The sequence below is a fragment of the Henckelia pumila genome, chromosome 2 (assembly GCF_033568475.1).
Source record: "Henckelia pumila isolate YLH828 chromosome 2, ASM3356847v2, whole genome shotgun sequence".
In the NCBI taxonomy this organism is placed as follows: domain Eukaryota; kingdom Viridiplantae; phylum Streptophyta; class Magnoliopsida; order Lamiales; family Gesneriaceae; genus Henckelia; species Henckelia pumila.
The window spans coordinates 1,491,388-1,505,594 of record NC_133121.1 but is presented as its reverse complement, the minus strand read 5'-3'; the positions used below and the strand labels follow the sequence as shown (position 1 = coordinate 1,505,594).

The 14,207-nt window shown below is 34.1% G+C and overlaps 1 protein-coding gene across 6 annotated transcripts; it reads left to right on the top strand.

Annotated features, from left to right (window-relative positions):
* Positions 1-2,532: 2,532 nt before the first annotated feature.
* LOC140882362 (uncharacterized protein At5g08430-like) lies at positions 2,533-13,924 on the top strand. Of its 6 annotated transcripts, none has more exons than XM_073288326.1 (11): positions 2,533-3,079; positions 3,214-3,339; positions 3,905-3,987; positions 4,510-4,697; positions 7,311-8,178; positions 9,820-9,929; positions 10,677-10,736; positions 11,033-11,083; positions 12,475-12,545; positions 12,658-12,878; positions 13,321-13,924. In XM_073288326.1, exons 2-11 carry the CDS (start codon positions 3,236-3,238, stop codon positions 13,551-13,553), a joined length of 1,989 nt encoding a protein of 662 aa, XP_073144427.1. In that variant the 5' UTR covers positions 2,533-3,079; positions 3,214-3,235; the 3' UTR covers positions 13,554-13,924. The 6 variants fall into 6 exon arrangements, with proteins under 6 accessions (XP_073144427.1, XP_073144426.1, XP_073144424.1 ...); XM_073288325.1 differs by having other exon boundaries at positions 3,208-3,339; XM_073288323.1 differs by having other exon boundaries at positions 2,533-3,127.
* Positions 13,925-14,207: the final 283 nt, after the last annotated feature.

Genomic DNA, 14,207 nt, shown 5'->3' with positions numbered 1-14,207 from the left:
ATGGGTTAGTAAATGAACTCTTGTCTTTCTCGTGTGTCTATGTTAATCAATCAGTGCGGAAAAGATTGAATAACAGATCGAACACAGATCAAATGGCTTGGTTGAATTCGTGAGGTGAGTGAATGTGGTTTGACAGATAAGAAATAACACAAAGACTTGTTTCTGGATGTTCGGAGCTCAATCTCCTACGTCACCACTTCTTCCACCTCGAAAGGATTCACTTTCTTCTAGAAGACTTTGATCTGATACAAGAAATTTGCACAGATCCGATCCAAGATTGGACTTACACTGCTGCCTAATCTCAGAACTCCTAGACACTCAAGAACTCAGCCATCGACTGATCCTTGTTACAAAGATAGTGTTTTGACAGAACACTCAACTGATCTGATACAAGTTTACAACTCAACACAAATGATCCTCACTTGATCTGATATGACACTGAGTGTGTGCTTTATTGATCTGCTTCAATTGCTCTTGAAGCTCTTAACTTTCTTGATCGTGTATTTGATCTTTCAATCTTCTCTCTTGTCTTTTGTATTTTTGTCGCTTGTCTTCTTCTTCTAATCTCTGATATTTATAGCCTTTAGAAAGTAGCCGTTTAAGGAGCCCGACAGATGCTCTGAATGAGCCGCCAACATATCTCCTTAATGACTCTCAAATCTTGACTTTCTGATTCTTTGTTGGAAATATTCAAATCTTCATTTAATGATTTTGTCTTCTAGAACAACGGCTCTTTGATCTTCTAGGCTCTTCCATAATCATTTGATCTTGCTTGATTGATCTGCTTACTTGATTGCTTTCCAGATGATGTTTCTTTGATCTGCTTTCTTGTGCATAGATCTGCTTCTTCTGCTTCTTCAATTGATCTGCTTCTTCAATTGATGAATTAAGTAATTTTTCAAACACCGAAACTTAGATCTTGAATTCCTAACACTTATGGATTGAACTGAAAATGAGTGCCATTTATCAAAATCTCGGCTGAGGCAAAAATATAACGTGAAATGAAAAAAAGGAAATTGTTTTGCAGTGTGATTATTTTCAAAGCAAATATTTAGCTTTATATTAATCTATGAATTGATTACCATATTTAAAAAATTAAAATTAAAATTAAACATGATCTCTGTATGTATTTTTGTTTGTTAAAAATTTAAAATTTAAAATATCTTGTTAAAAGGAGTTTTCAGATTTTTTTTAAAAAGGAATTATCTTGGAAGTAGCACTGAAAATCATGCTGATTGTATTTTTTTCCCAATAAAATATTTAGCTTTATATTGATCTATGTATTGATTACTGAATTTAACAAATTTAAATTCAACATGACCTTGAAATGGATTTTTGTTTGTTAAAAATTTAAAATTTAAAATTTAAAATATCACGTTAAAATGAGTTTTCAGATTTTGTTTAAAATGTATTATTTTAGAATTTATTGAATTACCACTTGAAATGGATCTGAAAATCATGCTGATTATTTTTTTAAGTAAATATTTAGTTTTATATTAATCCATGAATTGATTACCGAATTTAAGAAATTTGAATTCAACATGATCTTGAAATGGATTGTTGATAGAAAGAAAAATTTAATATTTTTATTATACTTGTCAATATCTGTGAGATGACAAAAAATTAATTTATTATTTTCTCAAAATATAATTCTTAAATAAATTCAAATTAATAGATCAAATTTATTCTTATCCAACAACAATTTTTCTACTTCAAAAGGCAAAAATATCGGTTAACAAGTGATAAAAATTTAATTTAATATTTTCTCAAAATATAATCTTTAAATAAATTTAAAGTAAGATATCAAATTTATTCTTATCCAGCAATAATTTTTTTACTTTAAAAGACAAAAATTATCGGTTATTTATTATCTCATAATAATTTATGTTAATATTTTTTCAATGTAAAATTTATGCTATATTTCTGTATTTAGTAATTTGCTTTGGGCAGGAAAAAATTTGTTTTCTTATTTTAACATACTTTTTGGTTTTATATATAGATAATTGACTGACACGCTGATCAAATATTGGTTAGATTTACATTACATCAGCTATATTTTTAAAGTCACATATACTAACTTTAATTATATATATACACGTGTTTCATTATTTCATAGAAAAAAGAATTTAATATCTTCCATATTAAAACACCTTATTTATCGTCAATTACCGACGATTTAAAATTTCCAAGGGATATTTGTATCGATAGATTCAATTACGGGAAGCTAAATCTAATACAATCTTATCAAATATAAATATGAATAGAATCATCTAAATCTAAGATCCCCCCAAAAAAAAAAGAAACTGTTAAAAATGTTTTTTACCACCTAATGTGTATTTTTTTGACTTGATATAACAATTTTTTAAATAACAAAACATTCTTGAAGTTTCGTCCACGTATTATATGCGATAAAATGAACATACAATAGATGAACACCATTTTAATCGTATTTACATGGATGTCCATGGTGGACGTAGGTGTATTAAGCATACTTACGTGGATGTCCACGGTGAACTTAGTTGTATTAAGCTGTTATAATTATCCATTCATATCCTTTAAAAAAGGAACAAAAACTATTCATGTTCATGTCTTCAGCATTTGAATGCATAATCTTTCGTTGAAAAAAAAAAAGGAAAAAGAAGAAGAACATGATCTTCGGGAATGAAAGCCCATTTTAATTTTGTAAAGATTATATTCCCAATCCTACGCACTGTTTCTCGTCTATCTCTCTCCCTCATTCAGTCTCTCTCACGCGCATTATCATGCACCATCAAATCGAAACCATCAATCCTCTGTACACTGTACAGCTTAATTATCATAAAAAATCTGCGATTTTCTACTTTCTGAAAATGGGTTTTCTGAATAATGCTTAGAAATCATCACAAGCTCAGTTTTCTGTTCCCTGTTAAAAACTCCGCCGACCATTAATCCATTGTACTGTGTACACAGCTTAATTACCATCAAAACCTGCAATTTTCTGCGTTCGAAGAAATGGGTTTTTCTCAGGAATGCTTAGAAATCATCACAAGCTGAGATTTTTTATCCTACATTGCTCGTTCTGGCATCTAATTTGAACTGGGTCTCTGTTAACTCCGCTGCACTGATTTATTCATCCTGCATTTTCCTGGTTTGTTTTTTTAGGCAATCGATTGACTTGAAGCATAACTTTTGTTTTAATTAACTATGTAAATTCTGAAATGTTGAAAGGGGCAGATTTGGCGTTTTGATTGCGGCGATGAAGCGGAAAGGAAAGAGGAAGGTGGTAAATAAGGAAGATATTGCGGAAAGCTGGTGCTTCGTTTGCAAAGACGGCGGGTACCTTCGGATATGCGATCAAGCGTGAGTTTCCTTGTCATTTGATTAAAAAGGAACCATTTATGCAGTTTATTTGCTGAAAAAAGAATTTGGCGTCTAGGTTGTTAATTATCTATCGCATGGATGGATGGACAACTGGGATGATAGTCTCTGCATCTGATTTCCTGTTATTATTATTATTTATTTAATTTAACTTAATTTTTATTTTTCCCCTTCCGCACGACAATGCAAGGCAAATTAAAAGTTTTTTTTCTTGAACTCTCCTTTTTTTGACTTTCCTTCACTAATCCGTGGCTCCATTTCTGTTTCTCCCATTGGTTGCACTAGTGGAGGGATATGATGCGAATTGAGAAAGTTGGCTGTAGGATTTTTCAGAAAAACTCATAATCTATCAAGAGTCGCATGCTTGTGGTTTTGATCGTTTCTGTTTGAGTGCGTTTAGATTCCAACTGAATAAATATTTTTATCAAGTGTTACAGTGATCATCACTTTCAAAGATTTAGCTTGTTTCTAGTGTCAGGTAAAAAAGAGAGGAGGATTACAAAACTTCTCTACGAATATCTAAAATGAATGTGTGTTCCTTTTCCAGGCGATGCCTAAAATCTTATCATGCTTCTTGTGTTGGGAAGGATGATGATTCGTTTCTTGAAAGTGAGAGCAAATGGACTTGTGGTAAGTCAATCTTCTTTACTCTTTTTTGTGATCATCATGATTTCTATAGACCTTTGAACCAAACAATCTAGCATCAAGCCTTTGCCTTTTGTTGCTATGTCTACTTCGACTCTATTTTTCCGATGAAAAAGAAGGATAGCTCTGCATGTCTTCATTAGAATTTATAGGCAAGTGGTGACAAGGATGAATTGTGTGAACTGTGCAAATATATACTCGATTATGTGTTTTAGTTTGCCCAAAAGACTTGGAGCTGACCAAGAATTTATGATACATTTTGAGGGTCTATTTATATGCAAACTGAAAATTATTTTTGATACCCAACCCACCCGTGTACTGCATGCACTGAAAAAAAAAGAAATGTTGCCATTCTTTTAGATTTGCATCCATGATATATGTTCTTTTGACTCACTTAATATTTAAAAATAAAAATACATTAGTACCATATTTTTCATAAATCGTGTTGCAGATTCCCCACGAATATGATGTCACGCATAACGTAATGCTTATTACTTCATGTTTCAGATCGGCACAAATGCTTTCTCTGCAGGAAGTCTTCTTACTTTCAATGTTACACCTGCACAACTGCCTTGTGCCGTTATTGCCTTCCTGGAGCAGAGTTTTTACAAGTTAAAGGGAAAAACGGGTTCTGCTATGAATGTCTTAAGCTTGCATTGCTCATTGAAGAAAATAAGGGTTATGATTCTGATGGGGTATGATTACTATGTATTGTAGATTGAATAGTGGGGTGATCTTCTTCTCTAACACATGCAGGAATTTGGTATTGAGGACATAAATGTCGTGGTTACCAAAACCAAAATAGTACAGTAGATTTTGGCCAAGAAATGGTAGGAGAGGGGAAGTTGTGACTTGTAATGACTGGATAAAACACGTTTGGAAAAGTTTGACCAGATGAATCAATAGATATATGTGGTTTGAAAGCTGAATTCTTCAATTCCTCTCATCTTCCTTTATTAACTTGAAGGAATCCAACAGACAAAAATTTAGTACACATTAGTTTCTTCCACACAGAGCTGTCCTCCTTCATTTTCATCTTTTGTTCTTCATCTTGGAGCCTTGCGAACCTCTACCCCTAACTTCACATGTTTGAGCTCAGACCCTGCTTTTTTAGATCTCAGACTCGTTGATGACATACATGTCCTTCGGTCTCTTCCTTTTCCCGTGGTTGCTGTGCTTGCATTCTCTTGGAGGATGTTCGAGTTCTTTCATCCCAGCCATTGCGATATCTAGCTCGATCTTGCCCATTTTGATTCAGTTGTTGTAGAAATTTATTATTTCTAGAATCTAATTCAGAAAGCTCATTCTTGGGTTGGGAGTTGTCGACCCTCTCCCCAAGTAGTTGTAGCATGCTCATTAAGTGTTTTATTGATTTTAAATTGAGGGGTCAAATGCAATTCAAGATCAAGCGATTTGCAAATTCATGCAAAGGAAAAAAGTGAAGAATTTGGAAGTTTTATTGATTGGCCTTTTTCAATAATGTATTTGAATTAATGGCCAATTTATTAGTCTTTTGGGTCTCAGTCTCGTTATTTATTTTAATTTTAATTTTATTATTATTTAGTTAGGATATGTTATGGTCTTAATTAAGCGTAATTCTAAGCCCATGTAGTAGCAACTTTAGGTGAGGTTTCTTGCATAAATATGTCGTATAGACGACATTTGTGAAAAAAAAATTGGTTGGTGAGTTTTAATAATATTTTGGAGAGTGGTTCACTTGTGTTCTTATTGAGCAAAAGAACTTATCAATGTTTCGTCCTTGTGGCATTTGAAATATTGACTCATTAACACATTGTTCTCTGTATACGCGTGGTGTGGCTTCTTTACTAATTTCAAAAGATATCAAGGTGTGTGCTTTACTAAGCATTGGATCAACCGATCAAGGTACGCATTCCATCAGTTGATTTCAAAGCTTTGAGCTCGAATTCAATCCATCTTCTTTGTCTTATTGGGGCAGAACGGACAACTATTATGATGGGATTGAATCTCGGCCAGCAATACTGCTGCTTTCCTATGTATCTTGAAGCAGATTCGCTAGTTTCATCGATCATCATTAAATACATTCTTTCGAACTGGGAGCTAAATTATATCTTGACCCCAATTTGCTCCATTCTTTTTGAATTTCTTGTCTACCTCACTCACATGTTTCAGAAAGAGAACCCAGTTGCAGATATCTTAGCGAATGCATCCTTCAAAGAGAGATGACTGTTAGTCTGCATTTATGTTGCAACTAACTGTATTGTTATTGTTTTTTTTTTTTTAAAATCAATTGTATTGTTATTGTTAAGAATATAGACGTGGGCCTAACTCAACCCCTAGCTCAACCGGATGGTATTATCCGAGTTCATATATACAACTCTCAAGGACTTAATCTTGGCTCCAGCCGATGGGAGACAGCTAATACACCCTTTCACGTCCAGAAACGAACACCTGGATTGTAAAGTTTTCAAGTTATCAAAGGGTGGTGAGCTTAGCTTTGATACCATGTTAAGATTATGCACTTGAGCCTAACTCAATCCCAAAAGATAGCTCAAGGGGAACTTAATCCAGCCGATGGGTGCCGATGGGAGACAACTAACAGTTATCATAATATCATCAAAACAAATTTGTTATCATTCTTATAACTTATTTGTAATCGTCTGTGATTCTGTTAAGTCAGTGCAGTAGATTTAATTTACATCGTTTCCAAAATCACCTATAGATTATGTTTCACCTAGCGGGACATGATCTTTATAAACCATAAAATGCTAAGGGAATTTAGTGGAGAAGAAATTATTTACGAGGCTTTGTCTGAAAACGACAAGCATACTAGTAGTGGAGACCTCAGAGAATGCCTGAATTCTATCACCATCTTGGGCTCATAGGCTTCGGGTGACAATTTTAACTGCTTTTCTGGGAAACATGCCAGTGGAAACGGATCAATTTCCTTTGGACTATGATGTATTAGTAGCCATACGATAAGTGGACATAAATCTATAGATTCTGATGTATTAAAAAATTTTGTCTATTGCCGATCATGATTCTATTGGATCAGCGTAATGTGGTTGTATCCCAATTCTTGCTGACTCTTAACTAAGAGTTATAAAATGAGAGATTGGGCATAGCAATGACAAAACTGATATCCACTATCCAAAATGCATAGCTTCCTTTATTTCTATATGCTGGATTCCAGTAACATATAACTCGTAGCAGGCATGCATACGCGCTAACTGCTAGTTTAGGTGTTATGACACATAACAACTGCATTACGTAAATTGAAAGATATGGAGAATCTGAAAGGCATGTTTTGCTTCCTTGTTGCTTTCCAGGACATGGTGGACTTTACAGATAGAGAATCTTGTGAGGGTCTATTCATGGAATACTATGTCATCATTAAAGAAGAGCAAGGATTTGAGGCAGGGGATATTTATGCTGCTCAAGGTCGACTGAAAAAGGGAGCTAACTTAAAATCTTGGTCTGGTTCAGAATTTGAGGAAGATGAAGAACAGACGTCTGACTATGAGAGCTTGAACTATGCAAAGAAATGCAAGCGATCGGGTGAGAAAACAAAATCTAAGAGACCGAAATCTGCTATGCAGCAACATGTGAAATCCAACAAAGTCGACTTTATTGGCTGGGGCTCAAAATCTCTTATTGAGTTCCTCGAATCGATTGGTAAAAGCACTAGCACAGAACTATCACAGCATGATGTTACTCTCTTGGTGAATGAATATATTAAAGAAAACAATCTTTTTCATCCTAGTAAAAAGAAAAAGGTTATTTGTGATGCACGGCTACAATCTCTGTTTAGGAAAAAAACTTTAAACAAACACCGAATTTATGATTTACTGGAGGCCCATTTTGCTGAGAACAAAGATGAATCGGAGGAGGATGACATTGAAAATGATTCTGAAAACAATAGTGCTGGCAGCTTGGATGTATATAAAAGGAAAAGAAAGCCCAATAAGGAGGAAAAATCCCAGAAAAAAGAGCTAGAACATGTTGTGTCTCCAAGTGTTTTTGCATCTATAATAGTCGAAAACGTGAAACTTGTTTACTTGAAGAGAACCTTGCTGTATGAACTACTCAAGCAACCTGAATCATTAGAAGAAAAAGTGGTAGGGAGCTATATTCGAGTCAAAACAGATCCATATGATTACTCTTCAAAATGTTCTCATCAGCTCATGCAAGTCAAAGGTCAGTCTTCAAACTCATTAACACGACACCTGATAATTCAATATCTCTGAGACAGCGTGCTACTTTGTCATTGTATGACTTCTACGTCTGGGATCCTAGTGCATAAACTCTTCCTGATCACGAATTATTCAAGCTAAGGTCTCCAATGATGAGTCTTTTATAGTATGTATGCGATTCTTTCAAATTATGTTGGCAATGGATTAAAATGTATGTGAAATTATGAAGTCAGAATCTGGGGCTATCCTGAATTTTGCCCAAGTAGAAAGAACTTCGATTTTTCACTTGCTCATAATCAAAGTGGGTTGGAAATAAAGGAAATTATTTGAAAAGGGTACTTTGAAAAGCTTAAGATCAGAATTATGTAGATTGTTCAGAGGTTAAGATAAATTAATTGATTGGTGATCTACAACCTCCATGAGTTTGCCATTATGTGATCCAAATTAACAGTGCAAACTGTAACAGTCTATTGTTATTGGTATACACTTGATGTTCCATTCGGATGACCATATTTTGGTTTTCTACCAACTTAGTTGTCATGATATTAATTGCCTATAATTCCCCCAAAGGATATGAAATTTACGAAAATATCATTTTTTCTGTTTCAAAACAATATGTTGAAATATTGTCTCACATCGGTAGGATAGAGTTCCTGGGAGTCCTTAATATAGACAAAGACAACCCTCACCTCTTGAGCTAGCTTTTGAGGCGAGTTAGGTTTAAGTCAATTTTTAACATGGTATCAGAGCCCGGGTTCCACCGTTATGTGTTGGACGGCCCATAGTTGGCCTCACCCGTCCCATAGTTGGCCATCCGTTGATATCTCCACGCTCTATTCGTTTCATTCCTGGGCGTGAGAGGGGTGTGTTGGTGTCTTAATTTGTGTCTCACATCGGTTAACTAAATAACCTGGGAGTCCTTTATATAGACAAGGACAAACCTCCCCTCTTGAGCTAGCTTTTGAGGTGAGTTAGGTCCAAGTCAATTTCTAACACAATAGAACGATCAAAACATGATGTTTGAGCTATATTATCATTAAAATTAAAATGATTTAAGTTTTACTACTAATATCAATTATTGTTTTTGTTAAAGCCTTAAAAATTTTGGTCCTTTAGTTGGTGTCAACTGTCAACGCAAAGTCATGTATTTGATTCCTATGAGTCACAAGGTCGTGTGATTATTGGAGGGGCTTTGTTGTGGAGTAAAGCGATCAAATCCGGCTTTACGGGGTATCGTATAATTTAAAAAACCTGTGTTGTATTGTTACTACTAGCTATATTTTGTAAATCAGCGAAAACACTAGATCTTGCATCTTTTATGATGACCACTTTGTCATCTAGAAATCATCGCAGATAGAAATTCCATGTAAATTTTCAGATGAAGCTCTAAAATCAGCCTTTTGAAGGGTCTTCAATCTTCAATATGACTAGCCTTATTTTGTGTCTAAAACAGAAAGTTGATGTTTATCTACTCCAATGCTTGGGTATTTCCATATTTGGGTGTGGCATAGTTAAGAAGCAAACAAACCTCATATTCAATCGAATGCTTTGCATTGATTTCAGTAAAATTGATGCCAGTTTATAACTCTCTCTTGCAAAGTGCTGATATTTCTTCCTTTTACTGTTATTGTAATTTGTAAACCAGGTATAAAACTGGATACAGGGACTGAAAACAAGACAGATGTTGTCCTTCAAGTTTCATCTTTGCGAAAAGAAATTCATATAAATCAGCTTTCGGATGATGACTTTTCTAAGGTACCATTATTTTTGTTCAAATCTGTAATCATTCCCAAATGAATCCCAGTACAGTAACAATGAACTGTCCCAAAATTAAGTGTTTGGTGGTATATGCCATAAATATTCTAGCTGTATACAATGTTCTAAAAAACGCTAGGCGGTAGGCGGGCGGTGACCTACCGCCTAGCTCCTAGCGCCTAGGCGGTTTTTTTTAAAAAAAACCTAAATAATCCGCCCGCCTACCGCCTAAGCGGTTTTTTTTTAAAAAAAACCTAAGTAATTAATATATTGAGATATTTATGAGTTCTACTATAAAAAAATAATTTTTATGTCTAATATTTTCCAGTTTCTTTATGAAATTATTTTAGAATTTTAATAATATAGTAATATACTAATATATTCAATAGTCATACATATTAATAAATATCAAGTCTTTATAAAACATCTTCAACAAATTTTCAAAATATATTAAATTGATATCAAGTCTAAAAAAATTTGGGGGTTTGTGGCTCTTTCTCTTCTTTAATGTTTGCTTTATACTTTAAAAAAAAAAATTTAAAAAAAGTTCTAAGTTTTTTTTTTATTAATGGGTGTCGCCTAGGCGGAAGCCTCCAGCCACTAACCGAGGCGGGGATTTTTATAACACTGGCTGTATATAATAAGGCCAACACTAACAGTATGTATTCTGAAAGACAGGTTCATGTGAGCAATTCCATTCAACCTTTTTAACCCCTGAAATGTCATATTTTATCACCCTCTTCGCAGGAAGAATGCGAAGAATTAAGGCAAAAAATGGTTGACGGCCAGCTCGAGAGGCCTTTGGTGGTGAGTACTGTTCTCTATCTCTCTGGTATCAGACAGACAGTCATTTCTCTTGAAACATAGGGAATGTGCTATTCACTTTCTTTGTTGTGATTCTTGATCTTGCTCGCATCATTGGTCTTAGCTAAGTTGTATTTATAATTGCCGCAACTGCTCAACATTTTATCATCTAGTATAACACATTGGAAAAAAAAACTTATTAAAAAAATATATAAATACATTACAAAAGGATGGGTTCATTTTTATTCATTAATTTTAAAGCTTGGACTTTTTCAAACATTTAGTGCCTTCTTATACAGGTGGAGCTTGAACAGAAGGCCAGAATTCTTCACAAGGATATAACAAAGCATGTAAGCTTTATGTTTCATATTCTATATAAGCAATATCCTTCCTACACTGGATACTTTCTATAATTAAATTTGGTTACTTTCTATGAATTTTGGGCTTCGGATTCATGATCTGTGTGGATTTGAACTTAAATATCTCAGCCCCTGGTACCTGCAAGTCTTGTTTTCTTTTTCTATTAGATCTTTCACGATAATTTGTCCCTTTGTTTATTTAGCATTGTAATATCCCAAAGGTAAGGCTTGATCTCCTCTTTGTTTGGTGTTTTAGAACTATATGTTCTGCTCGGTCTGCCTTAACCCCTGTTTATGCATTCTGTTTAACTAGACTCTAGGACCATTAAAACTATTCGTTCAAACCTGTATGGTTTTGTGTTTGTATCTAGGGCATTCCTTTGATGGTAGTCACATCCTTTCCAGTTTCGTATACTCAAAAATTGCCCTCGTCTGTGATTAATTTTTTGTGTTTTATTTATTGTTCTATCATACTCTTAGAGATCTGTCCGATCAGTTTCCATGTATTAAAATCTAGAAACAAGCTATTACTGGAGGTGTTCTATACCATGCAGTTTCTGATGGTTGGTGCTGAACTGTGTTGGATCATTTTTTGTCACGTGTTGAGGAAGTTGGTTTTGATACTGCTTGTTGTAGATGAAAATTTAACGATATTTTTTTTAAGCATATGCAGCCCGCTTTATGTGTTCTTTTTATCTTGTTTCCGAATAAATGATAGCAATAAGAGAGTCAAGAGAGAAGATTCTTTATTTCATAGTGAAGTAAATACGTGGCTCCGCCATATAGCTTAGCATACTCTCACAGGAAAATTACTGCCAAGGGGGCTAAAACTTTTACCATTAATTTTCATACTTAATTTTTTAATCAAATAATCACCCCTTTTTGTCAAAATGAGAAATTTCCACACAAATCATAAAAATATCCTTTCGAATATTTGTTTGAATCTCAATATCGTCAAGTATTTGCTGATTTATAAAATTTCAATTTTATAAATGCGATTTATCTTCTTAGCATGTGAAACCAATAGTATTTTCATTATCACCAACTTTTGATGTCTCAAATTTATTTTGGTTATTTAATGATGATTTAGATGTAAATATTATCAATATTTGTCGTTGACTGCTATATTTTTCCTGTTACAATAGTTCGTATTAATGTTTCAACTATTGTAAGTTATCATGCATTGAAGTATTAAAGACACTTTTTTCATCGCCTGATTTTATCCTCTCACTGTGAAGTATTGCTTGAAATTCTAAATTTTCACAATCTTAATTTATACTTTTATCGTGTAAAAATTAAAAGATTTGTTACTGTGTTAATATATTTTCAGATTGCTTGCTTTGTTCTTTTTGTTTATTTGGTTTTCTTAAATTTCATGCTAGTGGATTACTAAAGAGCTGTCCCTGTTGCAAAAACTCATTGACCAAGCAAATGAGAAAGGGTGGAGACGCCAATATCCTTTTTATTTCAGATATATATTGTGAGGGAAATGTTAAATTTCAATTGTAAGTTATATTGCATGAGGTGACCCTTGTAGTTTGTGGCCTTAACCTACTGCGTTGAACGCTGTTCGAGTACTTGGAGAAGAAGAAGAAACTGCAAACTCCGTCAGAACGGGAACAGCTTCTTGAGAATGTTGCAGTGGTGATTCCTGATGTATGTGAACTTGAACCCAATCCTGAAGAAGTCAAAGATGACATCCAATGTGAAGAAGATTCTCCGAAATCAATTCTTCAATGCAATTCGATTGGTCATAATGATAAATGGCAGGGTGCAATACCTTCAGGTACCGTTGATCAGAAACTCCAAATGATGGCATCTCATGTGCATATATTAATTTTGTTTTCTTATTTTTAAGTTTTTTGATTTAGTCCTTATGTATTGAATGTTACGGAGAGGGCCTGGCAGAGTAGTAGGAGCAGTTGTCAATATTTCAATCGAAATATCTGGAAATTTTATGTATAGTTCCGAAATATGGTCTATGATTCGCCTCAAAACTCTTCAATCACATTCCACCTGAATTCCTGGGCCTGTGATGTTGGAAGCATATTCTTTAGTATGTTCTAAAATTAAACAGTCGAGTATCTATCCACTGTATGAAAGGGATGCCAATATCAAGTATCTTGATTCCTCCGCTTCTCTTGTTCAAGACTCCAACCAATCCTCTGTTATTCAATTGAATTTTCGCAAGATGAGCTGATTCAATACATTTACATTCATGATGGCAGGAGAAAACGTTCACCAAATTCGTCCACGTCGTCCAGAGACGACGACGACGACTCAAACTACTGAAATAATATCTACCTCGGGTAAACCTCAACAGTGTCACACACCTGAACGTGGAAAAGTGAATGACAACAATGCTAGCTTGAAGACGATGAATCAATGTGCATCCAAATTCAAATTATGGAAGGGAGATCCAAGTGAAGAGAGTGCCGTTGGGTTGCAGGAGGGCCATTAGCATTGCTTTCCCCAAAGGATAGTTTATCTAGCTTCGTGCAATACTGGTCACAGAAAAACAAGAAACCGGTAAATTTTCCGTCTAATCTATGCTACTGCCCTTTGGTTAGAAAGACAACAGGAATTCGGTGAAAAAAAGATGTCAAGGAGTTTTTGAATAAGTGGTATCATTGGTTTGTGGATGAAGAAGTGGTGTGCATAGCAGCTATCACTTTGCTATCTACATACACCCCCTTATTTTCGTAGTCATGCATCCAATGTAGCTTGAATACTTACGTATCATTAGTTTTTGAATAAATATTTTGTGTGTGTGTGTGTGTGTGTTTTAAAATATTATTTAACTGTGTGAGGTTGGGTCTTTATGGTTGATATTTTGGGTCGTGTATGGTTTAAAAAAAAAAAGTATAATATTTTGATATTCTTACTCTTTAATATTAAGGTCCATTTATTTGAAAATACTTTTAAAATATAAATATATCACGTTAATGTCATATATACCATATATATTATGACCATGAGTCCATGACACACGCAAAGCATGCCTCAGCGAATAATTTGAATTATATATATATATATATATATAGATTTATAATAACTATATTATATTATATTATCTACATGACCTTCTAAAGGCTGAGCGCTCTATAAAAAAATA